The 24,882-nt window shown below is 35.4% G+C and overlaps 1 protein-coding gene and 1 pseudogene across 1 annotated transcript in view; both read left to right on the top strand.

Moving 5' to 3' along the window:
* Positions 1 to 24,882, top strand: part of PKHD1L1 (PKHD1 like 1) — a 150,854-nt gene that overhangs the window by 46,571 nt on the left and 79,401 nt on the right. The window contains exons 22-36 of the mRNA XM_036830501.1: positions 3,670 to 3,833; positions 5,048 to 5,220; positions 9,866 to 10,013; positions 10,505 to 10,659; positions 12,447 to 12,569; positions 13,267 to 13,372; positions 15,616 to 15,726; positions 16,824 to 16,988; positions 17,939 to 18,060; positions 19,799 to 19,931; positions 20,352 to 20,547; positions 22,232 to 22,374; positions 22,826 to 22,930; positions 23,642 to 23,830; positions 24,597 to 24,767. Coding sequence (XP_036686396.1) covers positions 3,670 to 3,833; positions 5,048 to 5,220; positions 9,866 to 10,013; positions 10,505 to 10,659; positions 12,447 to 12,569; positions 13,267 to 13,372; positions 15,616 to 15,726; positions 16,824 to 16,988; positions 17,939 to 18,060; positions 19,799 to 19,931; positions 20,352 to 20,547; positions 22,232 to 22,374; positions 22,826 to 22,930; positions 23,642 to 23,830; positions 24,597 to 24,767 — 2,204 coding nt within the window. The remainder of the gene's footprint in view (positions 1 to 3,669; positions 3,834 to 5,047; positions 5,221 to 9,865; positions 10,014 to 10,504; positions 10,660 to 12,446; positions 12,570 to 13,266; positions 13,373 to 15,615; positions 15,727 to 16,823; positions 16,989 to 17,938; positions 18,061 to 19,798; positions 19,932 to 20,351; positions 20,548 to 22,231; positions 22,375 to 22,825; positions 22,931 to 23,641; positions 23,831 to 24,596; positions 24,768 to 24,882) is intronic.
* Positions 672 to 2,351, top strand: LOC118883750 (annotated as a pseudogene).

Raw genomic sequence — 24,882 nt, 5'->3', positions numbered from 1 at the left:
AGTCAGTGCCTCGGCTTAACTATTCAGACAGAAGGGAAGAGAAAATGATCCAAAGGTAGAATAGAACCAAATGATAACCATAAACAAAACAAAACAAAGACAAGAAATAACAGGTAAAATGATGAGGGAGATTAGAATAACTAGATGGAAAGAAAAGGCAGTTTTTTTTCTTTTCTGGCTGCACTGCACGGCTTGTGGGATTTTAGTTCCCCAACCAGGGATCGAACCCATGCTCTCTGCAGTGGAAGCACAAGTCCTAACCACTAGACCACCAGGGAATTCCTGAAAAGGTGGTGTTGATGGGGGAGTTCGCTTCTGGATGAAAATTCTGGTTGAAGAAACTACTTCCAACTCCGCAATTTCAAGCTTCCTGCTTTCTTGATCATCCCAACACTATTTTCAAAATGCAGGGACCAGCTTTCATTCCATACCTTTAGAAATGTGTATACTCCAAAACTCATAGAAATATGTTGGACTATAAGGGGAATCTTATTTGTTAAAGGTTTAAAAAACTTTTCAGATGGATCCCTCATGAGTTGGAGGAAAGGGGTGAAGTGGGGAGACAACCAGAGTTGTGGCCTGTAGATGCTCCCTCGGAGCTAAGTCCCTGAATTCCATCAGGAGAAAACAAGATGTGCCCACTGGGTCAGTGACAGAAGCAGTGACAGGCGATGGAACAGACAGGTGGGTGGGAACACACAGAGCCTGTTGGAACTGTGAGACCTGGATACGGGTATCCTTAGATACCTCCCCCTCCTGTGCCCCCAGCCCAGCCTTTTAACCTGAAATTTTAAAAGAAATTTTGCCAGTGCTTATGGCTTTCTCCCTGAAGAAGTGGAATGACCTTTTGTTAAGGGAAGAAGGGAAGTTATAGTCTTCAGTTTTCAAAATAAAATATTGTATTTGATGCATACCCCTCTGGCATCATATCCTGACCATATGGCCCTAATGCCCTTCAGATTTTCTGATCAGTTGATAAAGTGAGGGCAACTGGGAGCTGATTTTAAATGTAGGTGTCAGAATCTCTAACCATGAGGTAGGTAGCCATGGTTAAAATGTAGATACCCAAGAGATGTTTGTCAAAGAGAATATATTTAAGAAGAGCCTTTCAAAGAATTCTTCAGGACACGTGAAAATTCTCCCACTGAATATTCCTTAGATTGTTGGAATAAGCATTAAAAGATACTTATTTGTGTTTTACCCCACGAATAAGATCTAGACATGCTTCCACAGGATGTAAAGAAAGAAAAATTTTTTACATACAGAGAAAGTTCATCAGATACTGAAGTTTGGTAAACTTGAAGTGGACTTCAAAGGACAGAGAGCTGAGTGAGCTCTGTGTATGAAGTGGACAGTGTTTGCACGAACTATAAGAAGCTGCTCTCTGAGAAAGTTGCAGGACACTCTTGGGTTTTGTTTTCTAACAAAAACTTAAAACAAGGAGTCAAAACCGATTCCCCACCCACCGCCAATGAAAGAAAAGTAATCTTCCTGAATTAATGCTTTAAAAGAATGTCCTTTTCCTGACAGTTCGGATTTCACCCTCCAGTGGCATCTGATCAAACAGCGTATGGCTCCTGTGTTTGCACTTTGGGCATGTTTTATACATTTGATCCATCTTTGTTTTCCACAGAAGATGAAGAGGAAGATAGGCAGAAAGAGAGAGAAGCAGAGACAGAGACAGAAAGAGACAGAGGAGTACTGAAGAAAGTGTTGATTCCCCCTCCCCATGCATAAATAGATCTTTTGAGGCTATTGCACAGTTTAATCCAATATATAAAATGGGATCGAAGTTAGCTCCTGGAATGAATGAAGTGAGTGGGAACAATTCTGCAATTCCCTAGGGTAATTGTTGACTCAGAAGAGGCCACAACTACTCTCTGTTGGCCATCACATAGGAAGAAACAATGCCAGGGGTCAAGACAGTCCTCTCCATGTTAATAGGCAAGGAGCATGGAAAGTCTATGCACAGAATGAACATATCCCACTGCCTCATACCCAGTTTGATTCAAATCAGGGATAATCCCGTGATGGATAATTATGAAGTGAAAGTCCTTCTTGAAGGGACATCCCTACATGCCCAAATTGAACAATGGAATCACAATTTTAATTTTGATCACCACCACCTGTATGCATTTCATTCTTCTATTGCAACAGGATTTTGGAAGATTTTACAGATCTCAGTTCTTCCATGTTAGTCAAACCATCACTTATCATATCACTAAGTAGGTCCTTCCTTTAGCCTACAGTCTTTCTGCTGTGCCGTAATCTGAAGATGCCCTACATTTGATGGAACTAATGGGCTTCCTTTACCCTAAATGCTACAAGATCTTTCAACAAGAATATCATGATTTTTAAAAGAGGGTGGTTCTCTGATTAAAAACTATTACCAATCAAGGCAACATAAACTCTCCTGCTCCTAGCTGGTATTTCTAGACCTGCTTTTATGTAGATCAGACAGTCTACTTAGATCAATTAGGTGCGTTAGCATTAGTTTATTTTCAGTACATTGTTAGTGTCAAAAAGTGCCATTTTTTCTCAAGCATTGTTCTGTAACCCTCCAAAACCAGTGATGTTTGTAGCTGTAAATCAAGCTTCAAAATCCCAGAAGTAAAATCTGGTTTTCCTTTGGAAAATGGAATTATCTAGCCACAAAAGCACTATGTGCTGTTTAAGTTTTGATACCATTTGTAGTCTCCATTTCTCTTATAAAGGGTCCTGCTCAGTGTACCATTTTTTCTAAGTAGTTTTTAGAACTTTGGAATCATATAATTAGTAGTAGAAGTCTACTTAGAGGCCCAAAATACTTTTTTAATTTAAGGAGCACTTTAACTTAATGTAGTTCTGCATATAATTTTCTAAAATGATGTCAGTCTAAGCTTTGATGCACTAGAGGTGGATCCCATGATGAGTTTGTAAACCATGAAGTTTCAAAATGAGAATAGAAGGTGCCCAAACTAGTCAGTTAATCAGTACAGTGATAGCTGATGCAAAGATTATTGTTGAACTGTATTTAGTTATTTGAATGGCAGTATTTATCTCTTTATTACAAACTCCTGTAACCAAATTGCTTATGTAATTTATGAGATTCCAATGCAGTTAATATTTAATGGAAACTCTGAATCTAAATTATACGTTTAGAAGGCACTCTGCAACCATTTGTATCCATAAATAACTTTAGCACCTTTTGTCCCTTAGTTATAGGGGACAATGCAACTCCACTGAGCTCTTCCAGAAGTATTATCAAGCTCCAGTTTTGCTTCTTAGTATTGGATTGAAATTGCTGCTCTGTCCCTGGCACCACTAAAATGGTTTGCTTCATTCTTGTGTCTTGTTTCTATATGCTTTCCACCAAGGTGCATGCGCCTTAGTTTACTTACCTGTCACTACAGAATGTTATTTTACATTCCTATGTCTACTGCCAAGGTTACAAATAAAAGAAAACCTATCTTTTGGATGCAACATTAAACCTTTCACTGCCAATGTGAAGTTTCTGCTTGCTGTCCCTTGTGGCTGTTTTTTTTTTTGTGCTAATAAAGCTTGCTTATGGTCTTCTTGTGGGAAAAGAAAAACTTTTACTGTTTAAGATTTTAATGCTTTTTATAATGTATTTGTTTACACTGAACATTATAACTGATCTATACACCTAATTAAACAACCATATTTCAGCTGGACCTACACTTGTATAGACCTTCTGGATCTCATACAAACCAAATACACTGGGACCAGTTTTTCTCTTCAGAGGATTAGTTTGCAGAAAGCATCAGAATCACAGTCTTTCTATGTGGATATTGTATACATTGGACAGACATCTACAATTGCAGCATTGGATGGTATATTGTATCATTTCATATCTAAAACTTAAACCTTCTAAGCCTACTTTGTACTAAAATCTTATTGTGGACGTTATTTATATTCTGTAGGTTAGATAGAAACATTAATCTCTCAATATTGTCATTCTTTCATCTCAATAATACTATGGTTTAAATCATATTTTTTTTAATGAATAGGACCAGGTGATTATTCTAAAGATAAATGCATCCTTAATGTAAACTTTGTCATTAAAGCAGGAATTAGTTTTATAGTCCTGGATTCTGTTTACAGGTAAACTGTGGCAAACATTCTAATTTTGCCTTGTTTGATTTTTGAGAAATCAACTACCAAGATAGAGATCTGTTCCTGAAAGGCAACTATTGACATTGACGTCTGTCTAGTAAGAATGAGCTGAAACTTTCCATGGACTTTATTGTGATAATTAGTAAAACTGTAAATGAAAACTTTATTTCTCATAGTTTTAGTATTTTTTTCTAGGTAATAGACTCATATATGTGAGATATGCTAATAAAATAATAAAAATTAAACTGCAATCTTTTTAAAAATCAGCCTAACTCCGAACAGTCACCTTAATAAGTGACTATTACCATATTTCAGAGGAGTTTTGGAATCCTTTCCTTTGGAACGGTTTTCAAGTGCAAGGTCATGATTCAACTGGCTAAAAACTAAATGTTACTGTACTTTGAGTCACTCTTTTTGAATCCACTATCACCAGACCTACATTGTGATTGGTGGAGCACATAAGACAGCTGATTTGTGCTGAGATAAAGGTTGTGGTTCTTTAAGCAACATTCATTTAGCACCTACCATGTGGCAGGCAATGTGTCTAGTACCAAAGAAAGAGCAGAGGACCAGGCAGTCCTGGGCCTGCCCTCATGGAACACACGTCCTAGTGAGCACCACGTTCAGGGACCTACAACAGAGTAAAACTAACTGGCCCACAGAAGGCTGCATAGAGCCCAGAGCTTGGTGGCTTTTCAGTATTTTGTTTTACCCAATGAGGCTCATATATCAAAAGACTTTAAAGCTTTATATTCTAGAAGTGAAGGTTTGCCAAGCTTCACAAACTACTTTCCTTAAGTTCTTCTTTCTAAAATTTGATTTTAAACAGCTTATTCCATGACACATGGATATTATTTGATGTTTTTTCTTTTTAGCAGCACAAGCTGTGCAATTTTATCTCCCATTTACTTTGTTTATTTATGTTCTTTAGAAATGCCAAAGAGAAGACTTCCAGCATTAGCAAATAAAGGAATATTTTTAAAGCACTTTCAGGTGAATCAGACCAAAATTAATGGATCAAGTATAACCAACCAATATTCTGTCACCATGACATCATGTAATTGCAGTTATAATATACCCATGATGGCTGTGAGCTTTGGGCAGGTAAGCTTAGAATTTTGTGAGTAGCTATTTTCAACTTATGAAACATTAGCCTTGACCTAGTAAACTTAAAACATTTTTTTTGTGTGAAGAACTGACACACAGATTAGATATCTTTTAATAGAACAAGACAGTTATTCTAAGGATAAAATGAAGATTTAGAGGCTTGTTGAACTTGAGTATGAAAATTCACTTTAAACATTAAAAATTTTTTAATGAAATATATCGATGGGAAAAAAAGCAGGAGGAAATAGCCTTAAGAATCAGCTAGTCAAATTTAAGTAGAGTTTTCTCTGTTGAGGTAAAAGAAAAATTTGTGGGCTCTCCCAATAAAGATCTTTGAACAGAGATTATTAAAGAAAATTTGAGATTCTGCATATGTTTTAAAATTGTTTCTGTTATAAGCACCATTTATTTTTTATCTGTATCAAAATTGATACAAGGGGAAAGAGATGGTTTTCCATAATTCCAAAAGGATCTGGACAGTATTTTGTACTGTTTGGGTATAAGATCTGTATTAAATGTTAAAATTATGAGGAGTATTCTTACATTTAATTTTTTACAAAAATATACAATTAGTTAATATAATTTCCTACAACAAACCAAAACCAAGTATAATAAGTTCAAGATTAAAGTTTAAATAATAATTAAATATTATAATTTGAGTCTCACAGAGAACTTTGTGTTAACAGTTTTATGATTAAAAAGACTGAAAAACTATAAGTGTTCCACGAAAATTGCTTTTACCCCATCCAGGCCCAATGTTTTAGTCTTAGTATATTCAAGATAAATGTCTTGTAAATGTTTTTCAGTCTCTTAGCTCCCTAACAAAATCTAATAACGTATGTGCACATACGTTAAATGTCCAGATTAATGAATTGTTTTAAAAACTGTAACTTTGAGATAATTGTAGATTTATGTGCAGTTGTAAGAAATAATGCATAAATATTCCCATACCCTTCACCCATTATCCCCCAATGGTAACATTTATAACTCTGGCATAATAGCACAGCCAGAAAATTGACATTGATACAATTTACCAAACTTATTCAGATGTTACCAGTTCTACATGCTTTCATTTGTGTGTGCCTGTGCATGTGTAGTTCTGTACAATTTTTATTGCCTGTGTAGATTCAGCTGACCCCCACAGAACAGTTCCATCACGAGGATCCCTCATGATACCCTTTTATGCAGCCACGCCCACCTCCCTCCCTTCTGCACAGTCTTATGTCTGGCAACCACTAATGTCTCTATAATTTTGGCATTTAACAATGTTGTAGAAAAGGAATCAGACTTTATATAATCATACTAGTATTTAGCCTTTTGAGATTGGCTGTTTTCACTCAGCATAATTCCCTTGAGACCCCTCCAAGTTGTTGTGTGTATCAATAGTTTGTTCATTTTTGTTACTGAGTAACATTTAATAGGATGGAGGCACCATAGTCTATTAACCACTTACCCCTTGAAGGACATCTGAGTTGTTTCCAGGTTTTGGGTGTTATGAATAAAGCTGCTACGAACATTTATCTATAGGTTTCCATGTGATGTAAGTTTTCATTTTCTGGGTTAATTGCCCATCAGTGTAATTATGGGTTCATATGGTAAGCACGTGTACAGTTTTGTAAGAAACTATCGTACTCTTTACCAAAGTGGCTGCACCATTTTGCATTCCCACCAGCAATGTATGAGTGATCCACTGTCTGCACAAATTTGCCAGCATTTGGCATTATCACTATTTTTTATTCTAGCCATTCTGATGGGGTATATACTGTTAGCTGATTTTGGTGTTAATTTGCATTCCCTAATGGCTAATAATGTTGAACTCCCATATATCCTCTTCTGTGACATCTGTTCATGCCTTTTGCCCATTTTCTAATTGGACTGTTTTCCTATTGTTGAGTTTTTAAAGCTCTTTATATATCCGAGATATAAGTCCTTTGTCAGGTATGTGGTTTGCATATATTTTCTCCCAGTCTGTACCTTGCCTTTTCATCATCTTCATAAGGTCTTTCATAGAACAACACTCTTAATGAGATCCAGTTTATCAAGTTTTTCCTTTTATGAATGGTGCTTTTGGTTTCAAGTCAAAGAACTCTACTCTTATCCCTAAATCCTGAATATTTTTCTGTTTTTGTCCTGAAAGTTTTATAGTTATACATTTTACATTTAAGGCCATGATCCATTCTGAGTTAACTTTTGTATAAGATGTGAAGTTTTAGGTCCAGGTTCATTTGTTTGCCTATCCCTCCATTTGCTCTGGCACCATTTATTGAAAAAGCTATCCTTCCTCTGTTGAATTACTTTTGTACCTTTATCAAAAGTCAGTTGGGCATATTTGTGTGAATATATTTCTGGATTCTCTATTCTGTCCCATTGCTCTATGTGTCCATCCTTCCACCAATACCACACCCTTCTGATCACTGTAGCTATGTAGTGAGCCTTAACATTGGGAAGAGTGATTCCTCTCACTTTACTCTTCTTGTGAAAAATTGTTTTAGCTATTCTAGGTCCTGTGTCTTTCCATATAAATTTTGAAATAGGCTTGTTTATGGCTACAAAAATCTTGCTAGCAATTTGATAAGAATTGCATTTAAACCTATAGATTGCATATAAACCTATAGAGAGAATTGACACCTTTACCATGTTGAGTCTTCCAATCTATGAACACAATATGTCTCTCCATTTATTTAGGTCTTCTTTGCTTTTTTTTTGTCCAACGTATTTTGGTCTTCTTTGATTACATCTTGCATTTTGCAATTTTGCAATTTCAGGTCCGATTCAGTACATTTTGTTAGATTTATATGTAAGTATTTCATTTTCTTTGAAGCCATTGTAATGGGTCTTGTATTAATTTCAGTTTCCACATGCTTGTTATTTATACATAAAAATGTGATTGGTTTTTGTGTATTGATCTTGTATCCTGCAATCTTGCTGAAGTCCATGAATTTTTACAAAGTAAATGCACTCATGTAATCACTACCCAGATCAAGATAAAGAAAATCATTAGACCCCCCCAAAAGCTTTCTTTATGCCTTTTCCTTGTCATTAGATTACTTACCCCACACCCTTAGATAACCACTATTTTGACTTCTACTACCATTAATTAGTTTTGCTTGTTGTTACTCTTTTTTTAAAAATAAACATTAAAAAATATTTATTAAATAGTAAAATATTTATTTATTTATTTCTCTTATTTTTTTGGCTGCATTGGGTCTTAGTTGCAGCGCGCTGGATCTTTGTTGAGGCATGCAGGATCTTTTGTTACAGCACGAGGTCTCTTCATTGTGGCACTCAGACTTCTCTCTAGTTTCGGTGCATGGATTTCTCTCTAGTTGTGGCGCGAGGGCTCCAGGGCAGGTGGGCTCTGTAGTTTGCGGCTCGTGGGCTTTCTCTTTGAAGCGCACGAGCTCAATAGTTGTGGCGTGTGGGCTTAGTTGCCCCGTGTCATGTGGGATCCTAGTTCCCCGACTGGGATGGAACCCGCATCCCCTGCATTGGAAGGCGGATTCTTTACCACTGGACCACCAGGGAAGTCCCTGTTTTTACTCTTCATATCAATGAATAATACAGTATGTACTCTTTTGCATCTTCTTTTATTTAATAATGTGAGATTCATGCTGTTGCGTATAGCTAGCTATAGTTCGTTCTTTTTCATTGCTGTACAATATTCCATGGTATTAATATACAACCGTTTATCCTTTCTATTGATGGGCTTTTGCACTATTTCCAGTTTGGGGTTATTATAAATAAAGCTGCTCTGAACATTCTTGCATATGTCTTTTGGCACTTACGTTCACTCCTTTATGTGGGCAATAGAGCTTATAATTTTATTTTATTTTATTTATTTATAGTTATTTTTTAAAAATATTTACGTATTTGCTGCACCCGGTCTTAGTTGCTGCACGTGGGGTCTTCGTTGCCGCGTGCAGGATCTTTCACTGGGCACATGGTATCTAGTCTCCTGACTAGGGATCGAACCCAGGCCCCCTGCATTGAGAGCATGGAGTCTTAACTGATGGACCACCAGGGAAGTCCCCTAGAGCTTATAATTTTAAATTCCACAAAATTAGCAGGGATCAGAAGCAGGAGAATATCATCTTCACTCTTCGAGTTACAATCTATGAATTTTTATTGCACATGTTTCTTCTGTCAGTTGACTGACACTCAACATTAGACAGGTATTTCCTGAGTCTGGATCAGTCGCTGTATTGATCATATGCTTCCTTTTAGTTAAGTTTTCAAGCTTCCATATGTTATTTCTCCAAAAAGGTGTTTAATTTTTTGATAGCCAAGACCGTATCTCATGTTTCTTTGCCTTCCCATTGTGATTAGCATTGTACCTTGAACAGAATGCCTGCTCAGTAAATATTTGTTCCTTGAGCGATGGTAGGTACACTCTGAATTAATGAGGTATTACTGTGGTTCCAGCTGATTGCTGCACAGATGATTGAGTTGACTTGGGCCTCATTATCGCAGCTATATAGGTATGGCCTGTGTTGATTTATGTGACTCTCCTTAATGTTCTGAGGAGTCCTGAATACCTGAGGCTCATTTATGTCATGTCACAGGATTGTATGCCAGTGAAATAGAAATCCGGTTAGCCATTGTTATGTTTAATCATTTTATCAATATTTATTTTGGAAACTAGACAATCACAAACGAGACAGAGAATGAGTCTGTTTACAGAGGAAATAATTGGCCGGGGGAGTCAAAGATTCGTATTGAAAGAGTTCAAGCAGCATCTCCACCTCTAAGTGGCAGCTTTGACATTCACGCTTACGGACATATTCTCAAAGGTATATGAAAAGAGTTCATAACTTTGGTCTATGTATCAGTTGGACTGTACTGATCTAGACAACCATCATAAACATTTTGGAGTATTTCTTTTTAATATTATTTCTCTATGTAATTTATAGAGCTGAGATTATGTCAGTAATGTAAAACTAAATTGTTCAGAAAAATGACATTTTCACATTTTCTTCATCACCTCACCAGATACACCAGGTTAAATTCCCAAAAGTTTGTTTCTCTTTTACATCCATAGCTTACTGGTTATCTATAAAGTTAACTGATTTTTTTTTTTAAAGTATTTGAGCCAAGGCTCAATGTCTGAGGTACATTACTCATGTAATTTTTGTTTCTCAGAAATATATAAATTTGTTGCCTAAGTAATATGCAAATTTCATTTTTTCCGTATTTGGAGGAGGACTGTTGGTTTACAAGTGATAAAATACATAGGTTTGTGAATTTTTGACTCCCGCTGTTTGCCATCCTTCTGCGAGTGCAGGTATTCCCGCTGCTGTGTCAGCTGCAGATTTGCAGTTTGCTCTCCAGAGTCTAGAAGAAGTGGGACAAGTCTCAGTTACACGAGAGGGAAGCTGTACGGGGTACTCGTGGCACGTCAAGTGGAGAAGCACATGTGGAAAGCAGAATCTGCTGCAGGTTCCCTTACTTCGCCTGGTTTCTGTTTTCTTCTATGTGTTCGTTGCTTATTTGCACCCTGCCTCATTCCAAAAAGAACTGGAGACTGTGTGTATTTTAAAAATGCAAGCTATAGCCTAAACATTAATAAAAGGAAACTGAGAAGAAGATTGTTGTAAATTAAGTTGACCAGGCATTCTCCTTCGTGTAGAATAGCTGTTGGTGCTTTATTCCTGATCCCCTATGGGGGAATATGCTGGTTGGAAGACCTGTGACAGGGGCAGGAGGAGCACAGGCAGGGGCAGTCTCAGGACTCAATCTGGGTGTACGTAAGGGGGGCCAAGCATAGTCAGCGTCTCTGTCTATAATTCTACCACTGTGCGCTAGAGCTGTGTTCTAGGACCTTGGATACTTTTCTGCTTTCAAAGATGACCTTTTCAAGTTCACAACAGAGCCGCACCTTAAGTGCTCATCTAATTACTTTTTGCTTAGAGTGTGGTTGGGGGCAGGGAGGGAAGTCAGGCTCAGAATATGTGACAGAGAAGGGTCTGGAAGAAACTGGGGGCTCAGATATCAAACATCAAAAATATGATGCTTTGTAGTGATGATGAGAGTGTGAGATGCACTCTCACCCTCATGCACTGTTGGTGAGACAGTAAATTAGTACGAGCTTTTGGAAGGATAATTTAATTGTATCTGAATATAGATACCTTATGATTCAGCTGTCTCAGCTGTGTTACTCTCTTCTACTGAAATAATAATACAAATATGAAATGAAATAGGCACAAAGTCACTGCAGCATTATTTGTAATAGTAAAAAACCTAGAAACCTAATTCCCATCAATAGAAAAATGGTTGTTAAAATGATACAGACGGTGGAAAAAAATACAGAACTCTACTTATAAAACCATTTTGGAAAAAACAGAGGCGCTGGGGGACAGGAGATTCAAAAAAAGATATATAAACAATAAACATAGAATATAATGTACCATACATAGATTGTATGGATGTCATAAAGATATGGGGGTTATTTTAAGGAAACACATGGCCAGAAAATTCTGCAACTGAGACAGCTCTAGTGACTGATCTCCTCTTGGTCCTCTGCTGGTGTCTGCACACCTACTCCCTTCACTCTTTCCTGACCAGTCTCCTCTGCTTTATTCATCATTTCTGCTCCTGGTCACTTTGGCTCCCACAGGCCCAGCATGGAGACTCCTGTCTCTTTGCTAGACCCTGTATGCATCTGAAGGCTACCATATTGGCAGCACGATTTTGGAATGACCAAATTATACATATTGATCTGATGTGGTTTCATTTTTACCATTGGCAGAAAGTATAACTCCATGAGTGGATGAAAAACCAAGAGTAGTTTTGGTAGAGGCCAAAAATGCTAAAGGGGAAAAGTTGACTCTCGGGTGGAAAGAGGACTACATTTTTCAATTATTTAAGAATCATTTATCAAAATGGTCATATTCAGAAAGAGCATAGAATATTTTGAAAAAATCAAATTAAGTAAATTCATGTTCCTTAGACATATTTTATCCTAAATATTCAAGTTAATTGTAGTCATTTAATTTAAGTTGTAATTGATGCAATATATGATACTGCAATGATGTTATCAGTTTTTTTCTTGGCTAAATTATGATCATTTTTGAAGAGGCTTCTTTTTCAAAAATGTGATTCAATGGCTTTGAATTTTTTTCATCCTTTGGCTTTTCACTTTTAACCATGCTTAAACTTAAAAAGAAAAACTACTGTGATCATATTTATTATAACCTTTCTAGTAAAATAATCTCATCTAAAAATAGATCAATGATTCCAACATTTTTGGAGAAAAGGCTAACGTGATGGTTACAAGGATAAAGGAAGGTGGCTTATTCAGACAGCGCATACTGGGAGACCTACTTCGTACACCCAGGAAACAGCCACAGGTATTTTTGAAAGTTTCCTCGTGATGTACTGTTAAATGTATAACTATTTTGTAATACATTAAAGACCTGGTAAAACAGAAGAGATGACATCTTTATTTTTCATGTGACTATTTGTTAACAGATGATCAACTCAATGATATTATTTTATGACTTTTGGGGAAATTGTCTTCCTTATGATAAAAGAATGGATTTTAAGCTCTACTGTTAGTATTTGAAAATATATTCTTTCATTTAATCTTTATAGTAACTCTGTAAAGTAATTATTAATGTTACCACTTACTGATGAGGAAATTAAATTGTATGGAGTTTAGGTGACTTTCCCAAGAGCAACCTTTATTTTTCTTCATAGCACTTATCACCCCCAGGGCATAATGTGCATTTTCTTTTTTTTGTAAGTTTATAGCCTTATGCAAGGCTCTCTGTCCTACCTCCACTAGAATATAAGTTCAGTAACAGCAGGGATGTCATCTGTTTTGTTAAATGTGCCTGATACGTTTACAACTGTGCCTGACGTATAATGGACACATTCACTGAATGAATCAATGAAGTGTCAAAACAGAAAAAGTATAAATAGAATAAACTAATTTTTGGAAACCAACAAACCAGCAAACAAGCAAAATTCCATTACTTTTTATAAATCCTATGCATAGTCTATTTAACCATGCTACCCCTGTTATCTCTGTTTCTTTATTTGAAGGTTGAAGTCTATGTTAATGAAATCCCAGCTAAATGTTCAGGAGACTGTGGGTTTACATGGGATCCCACAACTACTCCTCAAGTCTGGGCCATAAGCCCTTCCCAAGGTAATCTCTTGCTTTCGAACTTGGAGTATGGGGTGGAAGACAATTAGCAAAAATGTAAACTCTGATAATGATTTTTTTATATTCTAACTAAGGCAAGCAGACAGTTCTACATAGTGAAAAAAATCTATCAGATCAGAAAACTATGGAAAGATCATTAATTATCTTTGCAAAAAATATCACTATTGAAGTTGGACTCACTAGTATTCTGCTTCTCCAGTTTCACCAACTTCTAAGAGATATAGTACTAAAAGGCCAGTAACAAGAGAGCTACTGTTTAGTAAAAGAAAATAATTAGGTCCTAGATTTGAGAATAAGAGATAGAAAAATTATTGCCGAGAACTCAGTCTAGGGGGACACATTGTAAAATACCTTCATAGTATGTGATTGCTTTAAAAAAAAAAAACCAGATTATATTATGTCTGAACTCCCAAGGATTGAAATAAACAGCATGACCAAGGATTGTAAGGGGTGGCTTTTTTTCAGTCAGAAAGGTAAGCTCAGATACTATAATCATATATTTAGTCTTGTTGACTAGTAGCAAAATTCACCTGCTAATTATAAATCAGCAAACAAAAAGAAAAAACCCATTGAAATCTTTAAAATAACACAACTTTGTGTTGAAAGAATATATTCTTCAGACTTTTTTATAATTATAGTTCTCTCTAAGCACCATGCTCAGTGCTGGTCCCCTACGAACTTCCCCATAGGCAGTCACAATAATTAATTTTGTGTGTATTCTTCCATGCCATTTTAAATACCTTTTGTGTATAACACACATATGGTAATTTTGCCAGTTTTTTAAGTTTACAAGTGAGCTATTACATTGTAAATATCATTTGCATCTTTTGTCATTCAGCATTCATTTTGAGAAATATTTATATGGTTTTATGTATATCTAATTCATCACTAAAATACTTCATGGATACACCAATTTATTTGTTCTTCTGTTGATGGACATTTACATCGTTTACAAGTGTTTTGTTTTTACACATGACTGTATTGAGCTTTCTTGTACAAATCTACTATCACATCATGCTAGAGCTTCTTTAGGGTTTATACCTACATGTGGTTTAATGGGTATATGTGTATTCAGTTCATTAGGTGACCAAATTGCTCCCCAAAGTGGCTGTACCTCCAGTGGGTATGAGAGCACCATATCCCCCACATCTTTGCCAACACTTCATATTATGAGTTTCTAATTTTGGTCAATCTGATGAGTGTAAGAAGTTATCTCATCATTGCTTTAATGTTGTCTATTCCCTGATTAGTAATGCACAGGAATATCTTCTTGTATGTTTCTTGAACATTTAGATTATTTCTTCTTCTGCATATTGCTTGTTAACATCTTTTATCCACTTATCAGATTGTCTTTTTTCTATCAACTTACACTGTATATTGTATATTATGTTTGCTGATCCTTTGCACACATCTTCTCCCAGTATTTCACTTATGATTTTTTTTAGTATCTTGTTCATGGAAACGTTTAAATCGCTGATTTATTTTAATTTATATATCTTTTCCTTTATGGATAACCATGGCTTTTTGTATCTTATTTAAGAAATCCATCTCTACATTAACGTCATTAAGGTATTCGGTTATGTTTTCTTCTAAAATTTTGAAGTTTTGTTTTTCATTCTTAGCTATTTAAATCCATTTATAATCTGGGTTGTGTGTGATGTTATATGAGTCGGGTGACCGTGTCATTTATCGATCAAATCTGGATACCTTTAAGAGTGAATGGAGAACATTCAGTATAGGTTGCTGGGCCAGCAAGTATAAACCTGGAATAGCCCAGGCACTCTAGGATGGGTATCATCCCAGATAAAGTAATCATATCCTATTTCAAATGGAAAGTGTCTACTACACTTATTGTACAGTTTATTCTTTTCTCAGGAATTTGTGGTGGCGGTTCTGTCCTAGTCTAAGTTACCATATGGAAATGTCTGTTTAACTTCTTTGTCATATGAATGATTTTCCTTTCCTTACAACATTCTATACTTAGATAATTCTTTCCACTAATCTCTATAAACACACAGATTCAAAACACGAAGCACTGTGCAGTAATTCAATGGAAAAAAAGTACCATTGCTAAATAAATGTCTTTTTTCCCTGCTTGCTTATAGGCTTATTGTTTATATCTTTTAGAAGATAGGCTCACTTTTCTCTGAGAAATACCTGATTTCATAACAACAGATTCTATGTTTTGTCATTTTAATATTGTTATTTAAATTTATCCTTTTCAGGGTCCTATGAAGAAAGCACAATTCTAACCGTATCAGGCTCGGGATTTTCTCCTAGTTCAACTGTATCGGTCTCAGTTGGACCAGCAGGTTGCTCTCTTCTTTCTGTGAATGGTAGATTCTTTTAAAATCATTATTTTTGAGTCTAATTGTTTTTCTCTAAGAGAAAGTAGAATCAAAGAGCAGTGTTACAATAGTGATTTTCCTATGGAGTACCTTTGGGGTTATGAAATTGGCAAACTGCTCTGGATAAATACCTTATCTTTTTAATCTTTGGTTATGACCACAGACTAATTCTTTCACTGTGGTACAGTGTCTTTATCCCATAACAGTTGATTTTTGTTCTTTTTCCTCATAAAATGATTACATGAAATCTTTCCTTCTTTAGTGTGTCTCTGGGACACAAAAATACATGAATTGTAGCTCTGATATTCCATGGTCCCCTCTGCCCGTGCTTTGAAAATGCCTCGTTAGTCATAGCAAGAGGACATAGCCATCTTCCTGGACTTCTAGTCCAAACTTCATAGTCCTCTATGTATTAATGTAGAATTTAAAGATCATATTTTCTGTTTACAGAAAAGTGAGGACCATAATTATTTGTGTCCCTAAAAATTCTCTTTCATTATCCTAGGTATTTTTATTAATTTTAATAAGTTGGAATTACATAAGCAAATTCACCTTCCATATCATTTAAGTTGTTTTTAATTTACATCTTCTATGCATTCTTGAGGTCTAATAGTCAGTATTGCACCTGTATTATAAGTGCACATATGCTGTTCTAAATGAAGTGAGGAATGTTTTTCACTTAGTTTTTATCAGTTTTCTTGTTGAAACCTAATATTTTACTCAGTTTGGGACATAAACAATATATTGGACCACAGTTTTTAGAATTATTCATATAAATGATCTTATAGGTTAGGATTTAAAATTCTGCTTATAGTAACTTTTTTGCCACAGTGGAGTACTCAGGAGCAAATTTTTTACTCCACTTTCATTATTATTTTACCTTACTCTTTTCTAGCCCTGTCCGATTCGTAACATGAGGTAGTTCGTAAAGGTTTTCCTCCCATTAATATATGAGTAGTCTTCCTTAGATATATTTCTTGGAGTATAAAAATGAAGGCCACTGTTTATATTCCCAAGTATAAAATTTCAGTAATTTTATCTAACAAAAGCATTTCTTGACCATTTTCTTCTTCTTTTATCACAAGAAAATGAGATCAACTGCCAGATTCTGAATGGAAGTGCTGGACGTTTCCCAGTTGCTGTGTCCATAGGTGATGTTGGACTAGCACAGAATACAGAGGAGGAGGAGTTACACTTCATTTATCAGAGTCAGATCTCACACATCTGGCCTGCTTCTGGAAGCCTAGCAGGTAATAGTTAATTGTTCCAAACAAAGAAAATTGCATACCTTTCCATCATTTCATTGAACTGTTTCTAGACCAGGGTGAAGAGAGAGGGCTCCAAAGCTTCCTCATATAGAACAAAGGAGACTCCTCTTTTAGAAGGCACAGTGATTCAGTGGGTGACTAATTCTTTTCTTATGAAGCGCAAGGCAGGGTGACTGCTTCTACTTACATCTTAGGTTATTGAATTAATATCATCAATTATTACATGTGTCTATAACAAGCTCATTAATTATGTCAAGATAAGATTTATTAGTTATTATTCTGCTTACCAGCTGCTCCATTTATAATCACAGTCTCAGTGGAGCTACTAGACCCAGAAAAAGTTCCAGAAACAAATCAGGGAAAGGGGTGCTGACGCAGAAGATGGAAAGAAAATAACACATTTTTCCTGTCCTGCTTCATTTCCTTTGTGTTTGTTTGTTTGTTTGTTTGACCATGCTTAATTGTGGATTTTGTGCTTTGGCCTTGATCTTTTTGGTGTGTTCTGTTTTTATATTTTATGTTATTTTTATTTTGTTGGGATTTTTTCTCAGTTTTTCTTTTATTTAAAGGTATTAAAATTTGGGATTTTGTATGAGTCTTAATTCACTCTTATTTCCCATTGGTTGAGTAAATAGAAATAGCATAATTTCTCTTTAGGATGAAGACACAAAAACAAATGTTAGTTGCAAATCTGTGTTATTTCATTAAATCACTTAGCCCAGCCCCTTTACGGCTCCAGACTCCAGAGCTCAGACTCGGGTATGTGGTGATGATTCTATATATCTCGAGGCTGGTCCTTGATCTATTTGCCAACCTGTCTCTTGGATGATTAGACAATTCTTGAATGGTGTTAGATGACTGCCGAAGTGTCTTTTTGTTATAGTTAATCTAATGTGTTTTTGTTGTCTGATTTTGTGTTTTTACTTATGAAGGTGGTACTCTTCTGACTCTATCTGGATCTGGCTTTAATGAAAATTCAAAGGTATTAGTTGGAAATGAAACCTGCAATGTAATTGAAGGGGATTTGAATAAGATAACCTGCAGAACACCAAAAGTAAGGCATCTGATTTCAGTCATTTTTCTTCTAAGTCTGAAATTGTATGAATTAAGGAACATCTCAGTAAAGGGTTAAACAAATGCCTTATTTACCTAGCAAGTGCAGACTTTCAGTTATGCTCTTTAACAATTATTTCTTCAACATTTTTTGCCGAGATCCAAATACAAAATATTATCTTCCACATTCTAGATACTTAACATCATTAAGGAAGACATACATATAAACCAATGTTAAATAGTGTGTTCCATTTGAAATGATAGAAGTAGACACAAAAATGAAGATAAAATACAGTGGGGAGAGGGTGTCAGGAAGAGTTTCATGGAAAAGTTGATGTCTTATCAGAGGTGGAAGGATGATGAATGGGAGTTGACAAGGTAAATCCAAGGATGAAAAAAATATAGCAGTAATAAATAGTCTAAAAACTTCAGGGAAGCCATTCTAGACATTTTGGGGTTTTTTTAAGGAATATATATTTTAAATATGTTAACGTTTCAGTTTGTTGGCAAAACACACACAGTGTAAAGTTTCCCATGGAATATTACATCTTAGGACCAGTCATTGTTCTTTATTTTTTAAAATAGTGTTTAAATTTAAACCAAGACTCTGTTTTACTTACTATGTGCAAAAGGAGTGAATTCAGTCACTAATATTTAAAAACGTAGTAAATTAAGTGTGGGAATTATTATGTAGTTGATGTAGGAAAAGTGAATTTGAGCATGTGTTGGACTGAATGATGGAGATGAGAATCTGGGGGATATAGTAAATTAAAGCTTTGTTTAAATTATGTCATTCAATTAAACACTGAGTGTGCACTAAGTACTAGACGCTAGGAAAACGATTTTTCCTAATTGGGAATTGTATAGGTGCTGTACTGTTGAAAGCACCAAATATTTTTCTTAGGTTTTAGTCTTGGATTCTGGAACTATGTCAGCAAAGTATATAATAATGTCATTTGTCCATGAAGAGGAATAAAAATTACATTCAAGCCTATTTTAAGAGCAAAAAACTCAAAACTTTAAGTATCGTATGCTTTATTAATTAGAGAATCACTTGTCCAGGGACTTCCCTGGTGGCACAGTGGTTAAGAATCCGCCTGCGAATGCAGGGCACACGGGTTCGTGCCCTGGTCCGGGAAGATCCCACATGCCACGGAACAACTAAGCCCATGCGCCACAACTACCGAGCCTGTGCTCTAGAGCCCACAAGCCACAACTACTGAAGCCCGTGCTCCTAGAACCCGTGCTCCACAACAAGAGAAGCCACCGCAATGAGAAGCCCGCTCACCGCAACAGAGAGTAGCCCCCCCCCTTGCTGCAACTAGAGAAAGTCTGCGTGCAGCAAGGAAGACCCAATGCAGCCATAAGTAAATAAATAAATAAATAAATAAATTTATTTTAAAAAAAATAAAGAGAGAGAGAGAGATTCACTTGTTCAGAACATCTGAACTATATTGCAGAACCCTGGGAAATCCGATACTATAGATGCATTTGAATTGACCATAAATACCCACAAAACCACTATATCATATAGCTTTATCTAAAGAATTCAAACATGCAACCTACATTTGACACCACAACTTTCTAAATATCTGATAGTTAACTCTGATTCATGACTTTGAGAAAAAAACTTCTTTGGAAGTTTATTTTGAATAATTCTATTTGTTTTTAGCCATTGAATTTCTGTATCTCAACATTTAATATTTTCTAATTGTTTTATATTTTTCCTCTTATTTCAGAGAATTGAGGGTACAGTTGATATATCAGTTATTACCAATGGATTTCAAGCCATGGCAAAGAATGCTTATAGCTATAATTGTTTACAGACTCCAGTTATAACTGATTTTAGTCCCAAAGTACGGACAATACTGGGTAAGAAATTCTTCAATAAGATTAGTCATTTGATATATATGTATGTGTATACCATTTCTAAAAAGGCTTTTGAAACAGTTTCTCTGCAGTTGTGTTTCTTAAAGCAAAACCTGTCACAGGTTTTCTTTTTTAACCATAAATTGGTCTGTTTATTATATCACTTTGAACATGTGCAATAATAAGAAAAATATTAATTTTTAAAGTTCTTTGCCATATTTTTCCCTGTTAAACAATTAAACATGAATTTTATCTCCATGTGGCAGCTATCAACTCTTTCATTGATTTTCTTTTACCTCTGAAAGTGTTAGGATTTCCTAAATCCAATGAAACATAAGAGATGAGTTGGTTGGCTTAATATTCAAATTTTGCACTAGATAATACATTGACTCTTTTTGTAAAACTTTTCTTTTAAAATAATAGGAGAAGTTAATTTAACAATTAAGGGTTATAACTTTGGAAATGAACTCACACAAAACATGGAGGTCTATGTTGGAGGAAAATCCTGCCAGGTCCTTCACTGGAACTTCACAGATATTAGATGCCTTTTGCCCAAGTTGTCTCCTGGAAAACATGGTATCTGTGTAGAAGTCAGAAACTGGGGTTTTGCGTCAACAAGGTATGGTAATGACCATAAACTTTGAGAGTTGTGGAACACATGATGCTAATATATTGAGATAGGAAGAGAAATAGTCATTAACCTTATAATATTTCAGTTGCTCTTTCACCTTTCTACAATTCCTTTTGCAAAAGATTCTGAAAATATCTCATAACATGCAGTATGATGCTTAGGTCTGAGACCAATACCATTCAGATTAGGTTGTAAGATTTCTCTGCAGAACTAGGTTTATGTATATGTCACATGACTTTCATTCATTCTGGAAATACTTATCAAGAAGTTACTCGGGGGCAGGCACTTTCTCAGTGCTGGATTTATAGTGGGGAATAAGAGGGACGTGTCCCCCACATTAATGATGCCCACAATTTTGTTAGGGAGGCAGATTTCAAACAGATGATTACATCAATAACTTGATTATAAATGAGAAAAAGACTATGGATAAGAGGTCCCAGGTGCTACAAGAACATATAATAGAGCTAATTTTTCCTGAGGGACTGGGGACTGGAAAGAGTTCTCTGAAAAGGTGACAAGTAAGCCAAGAAATGGGTGGGAGCTGCCAGGTGAAGGAGAGCATGGAGAGAATCCTCCTCCAACTCTAACTTTCCTTTAAATAGATGTTTAGTATTTTCTTCCCTGAAGCTGCTTGTCAACTGGTAAAATTTTAGTTCTGGCATAAGGAAGTTACTGGTTTAGAGTACTTAGAAAAAGAGAAAACTGGAATTTAGGGATTAAAAAAAGGCAAGTAAAACTGATGTCAGAGTAGAAGGAGAGATCATTGCAGAAGAGTCTTGTGGGAGGTGAAGAAAGAAGAGCAACAGTAAACATAAACCTCAGAACTACATCCCCTCTTAGATTCACAGGGCAGAGCTCACATGATTCTAGAAGAGCTGTTGGCTTGTGCTTTGGCTTGATGATATAATGGGCAGAATTGAGAGCATACAAAACTGGGTACTTGGGTGGTGGTTCAAAAACTACCAATTCAGTTATGATGAGGAAGTTAGATAAAAATTAACACAAAGACTCATTTGAGTTATGGTGGGAGCTGGGATGTGGAAGTCAGCTCTATATGTCAGGTCAGAAAAGCACTGTACATTTTAATGGCCTCCTAGCAGATACATTGTAACAAAGCAAAGTAAATTTAAAACCCTCTCGTTGAAATAGTGGGAAGGGAGATCATGACAAGTTTTCAACCAATATAGAATGATAAATTCAAATTAATTGCACAAAACTTTACTTATATTAAATGTATGGAATTTCATTACTATTCTTTTTTATAGATAATGCTGCCTTTATGGGTTTTTTGGGGTTTATTTTGGTTTTTTTATGCCTTTATGTTTTATTCTAATAACTAGATAAAATATTTTAAAGGATTTCATGTATTTCTTGTGACCTCAGTTCTCATAACCATATTTTTCCCATAGTATTTTAAGTTCTTCCATCTCAAATTCTCCTGCCATGGGATTTTCAGAAATGTAATTTTCATATTTAGGGAGACAACTATTATATATGAATATGATCCAACCAAATTGAGGTCATGATAATTATCAGATTATCTAGTTTGAGAAAGTAATGTCTTATTAAATATTCAAGTACTTCCTCTTAAATGAATCAGGTCCTAAGAAGAGTTTAACAACATGACCCCATGGAATGCTCATTGAAATATCTATTAATTTTTCTTTTGCAGAGACAAATTAAACGCTTCTATACAGTATATTTTGCAAGTGACAGACATGTTTCCACAGAAGGGCTCCTTATATGGTGGAACTGAAATCACTGTAATGGGTTTGGGGTTCAGCACAGTACTAGCTGAGAACACTGTGCTTTTGGGTAAGAGTTCCATCCTCACAGGAGGGCTGTTATCATTTTTCTCATCTTAAATGATGTGCTGTAGGTGCTGTGTTATTACACAAATACTCTCAGTCATGGAAGCTTTGTTTTTCTATTAGCATGTAAAAGGTTAAGTGTATTTGGTTAGGTGGTAAAAATAAACTAAATAACTGCTTTTGATTTCAGTAAATAATTACCAAATATTTAATGTGTATAGAACACTTTAAAAAAGGAGAGGTCTCTGTTCTAAAACTAGTCAGTTTTAGAACTAATTAGTTCTAAAACTAATCAGTACTCAAACATGATTACTATCAGAAAAAAGTACCAAAGATCCTACTATGTAATGGGGAGCTTTTGCAGGGCCTTGACTATTTACTAATTATACTTCGTCTCTGTATTTCACAAAAACTATTTGAGAAAATGTTTTTTCCCCCATCTTTTTTCTTTCTAGGGTCCTTCCCTTGCAATGTGACATCATCATCAGAAAATGTCATAAAATGTATTGTTCATTCAACAGGGAAAGTATTCAGGATTACCAACAGTGGGGAAGATTCAGGTATCAGACAACATTTATCTGCTGTAAATAATGGAGACATGTTACCTTGGAATTAATTTGATTTTTACTTATAATACTTCAAAGTATTCAGAGAATAAGTATTGTTATTTCTTTGTATAAGTTGTTAATAGTTTGTCTAGAATTTATCCACTTGACATAGGGGGCCACATATAGAATGAATCAGCAAGCAGTAGTAGACTTGAGTCTAGAAGGCTAGGCTTAAGATTTCCAAGTTCAGGAATTGCCACTTGGTTTTACTGCAGTATAGAACCTCCTGAATTACTACAGTTTGTTTTCCATTATGGGTTTCTAAATAAATATTCAAATAGAAATTATATAGATTTTTGCGTGCCTCAATGCCTGAGAAAATTTTTGTGTTTAAAGAATTGATCAGAGCTTTTAAAAATATTCCATGTGACATTTCTGAACAACTTGTTTATTGACTCTGATTTTTTTCAAATTGCCTCTTGGTCATCAGTTTTGGAGTTGTGTGGTTTATCTTTTCCTTAGCTTCTCATTATGTTACTTTCCATTATTTCTGTTTATTTTTATTATGTGTTTAAAGTAGACATGTAAAAGTTTTATAATGTTAATTAAAAAGTTTTTTCACTCATGGCTGTATAAAAAGGCAATATTTTCAAAGATAATTATTAAGAATTTTTACTCCTTTTCCTTTTTTCTTTAAAAATATGGCTCAATTCTTGTTCCCAGTACACGGATTAGGTTATGCCTGGTCACCATCAGTCTTAAATGTGTCTGTGGGAGACACAGTGACATGGCATTGGCAAGCACATCCATATCTCAGGGGAATAGGATATAGAGTTTTCTCTGTCTCCAGTCCTGGAAGTGTAATTTATGATGGCAAAGGATTTACCAATAGAAGAGAAAAATCTGCATCAGGTATGTTTCCGCTTTGTTGCGTTTGGCATCATGCTTCTTTTTCCCAGAAATTTGTTTAGATTTAAAATACTTTTGCATAAATAATATATACAAATACACAAAATGATTTAGCTGGCATTTTATTGCTATAGTAAAAATATTACAAATTTATAAAATATTCTAAATGAATGTCAGCAAGGTATTTTATACATCAGAGATGAGTTCTGATATCAGAAATATCTCTATTCATTCTGGAATAATCAACCAGAAAAATATATTGAAACAAGCAAAATACAAAGAAAATTGAAGTACGTGTTTTAATCATACCAATCTGATAGCAAGTATGAACTTCTGTTGATTGGAATCAGCTTTAAATCAGTCTTTCTTCTAGGACAACTTAGCGTATAGTGTGCCTTTTAGACTGCCTGTTTTGTTCTACACATGTAGCAGTTTGAACTTTTTACTCATGAACACAAACTGTTTTTCATTGCATGTTGAGTTTTTCTTTAAGATTCTGTAAATTATGCCAGATTTAACATGGTTGCTCTAGAAAAATTAATGCTGGATCTTGCCTTCCTAGAATGTAATTTCGTTATACAAGACAGCTTTTATAGACATTTTATAGTTGTTTTATAGTCATTTCCTTACTACTTCCTGTTGAAATATCACATGCATGAAAAATAAGAAACCTGTCATCTGCATGAGCGTTTGAATGATTATTTCAAATTTCTTTTCAAAGATGCATTAATTGCTTGTATTTATTATGTACAATCTCATTTTATGGTAGGTTCATTTTCTTACCAATTTACTTCACCTGGAATCCATTATTATAGCAGCGGGTATGTTGATGAGGCTCGCTCCATTTTTCTCCAAGGAGTCATTAACGTTTTACCAGCTGAAACCAGGCACATTCCCCTGCACCTGTTTGTGGGTGGCACTGAAGCCACATATACTCAGGGTAAGAAGGTTAAAGGTGGAAACCCTGTCACTTTGGTGACCCAGGGTATATGCAACCTTTCTGGAGTAGGAGACAGATGACTGGCACTAACTGTCTCTCACTAGCCGCATGACCC

The sequence above is a fragment of the Balaenoptera musculus genome, chromosome 17, assembly GCF_009873245.2.
Source record: "Balaenoptera musculus isolate JJ_BM4_2016_0621 chromosome 17, mBalMus1.pri.v3, whole genome shotgun sequence".
NCBI classification, from domain to species: Eukaryota; Metazoa; Chordata; class Mammalia; order Artiodactyla; family Balaenopteridae; genus Balaenoptera; species Balaenoptera musculus.
Note: the sequence above shows the minus strand (reverse complement) of the source record. Positions and strands in the feature narration are given on the sequence as shown.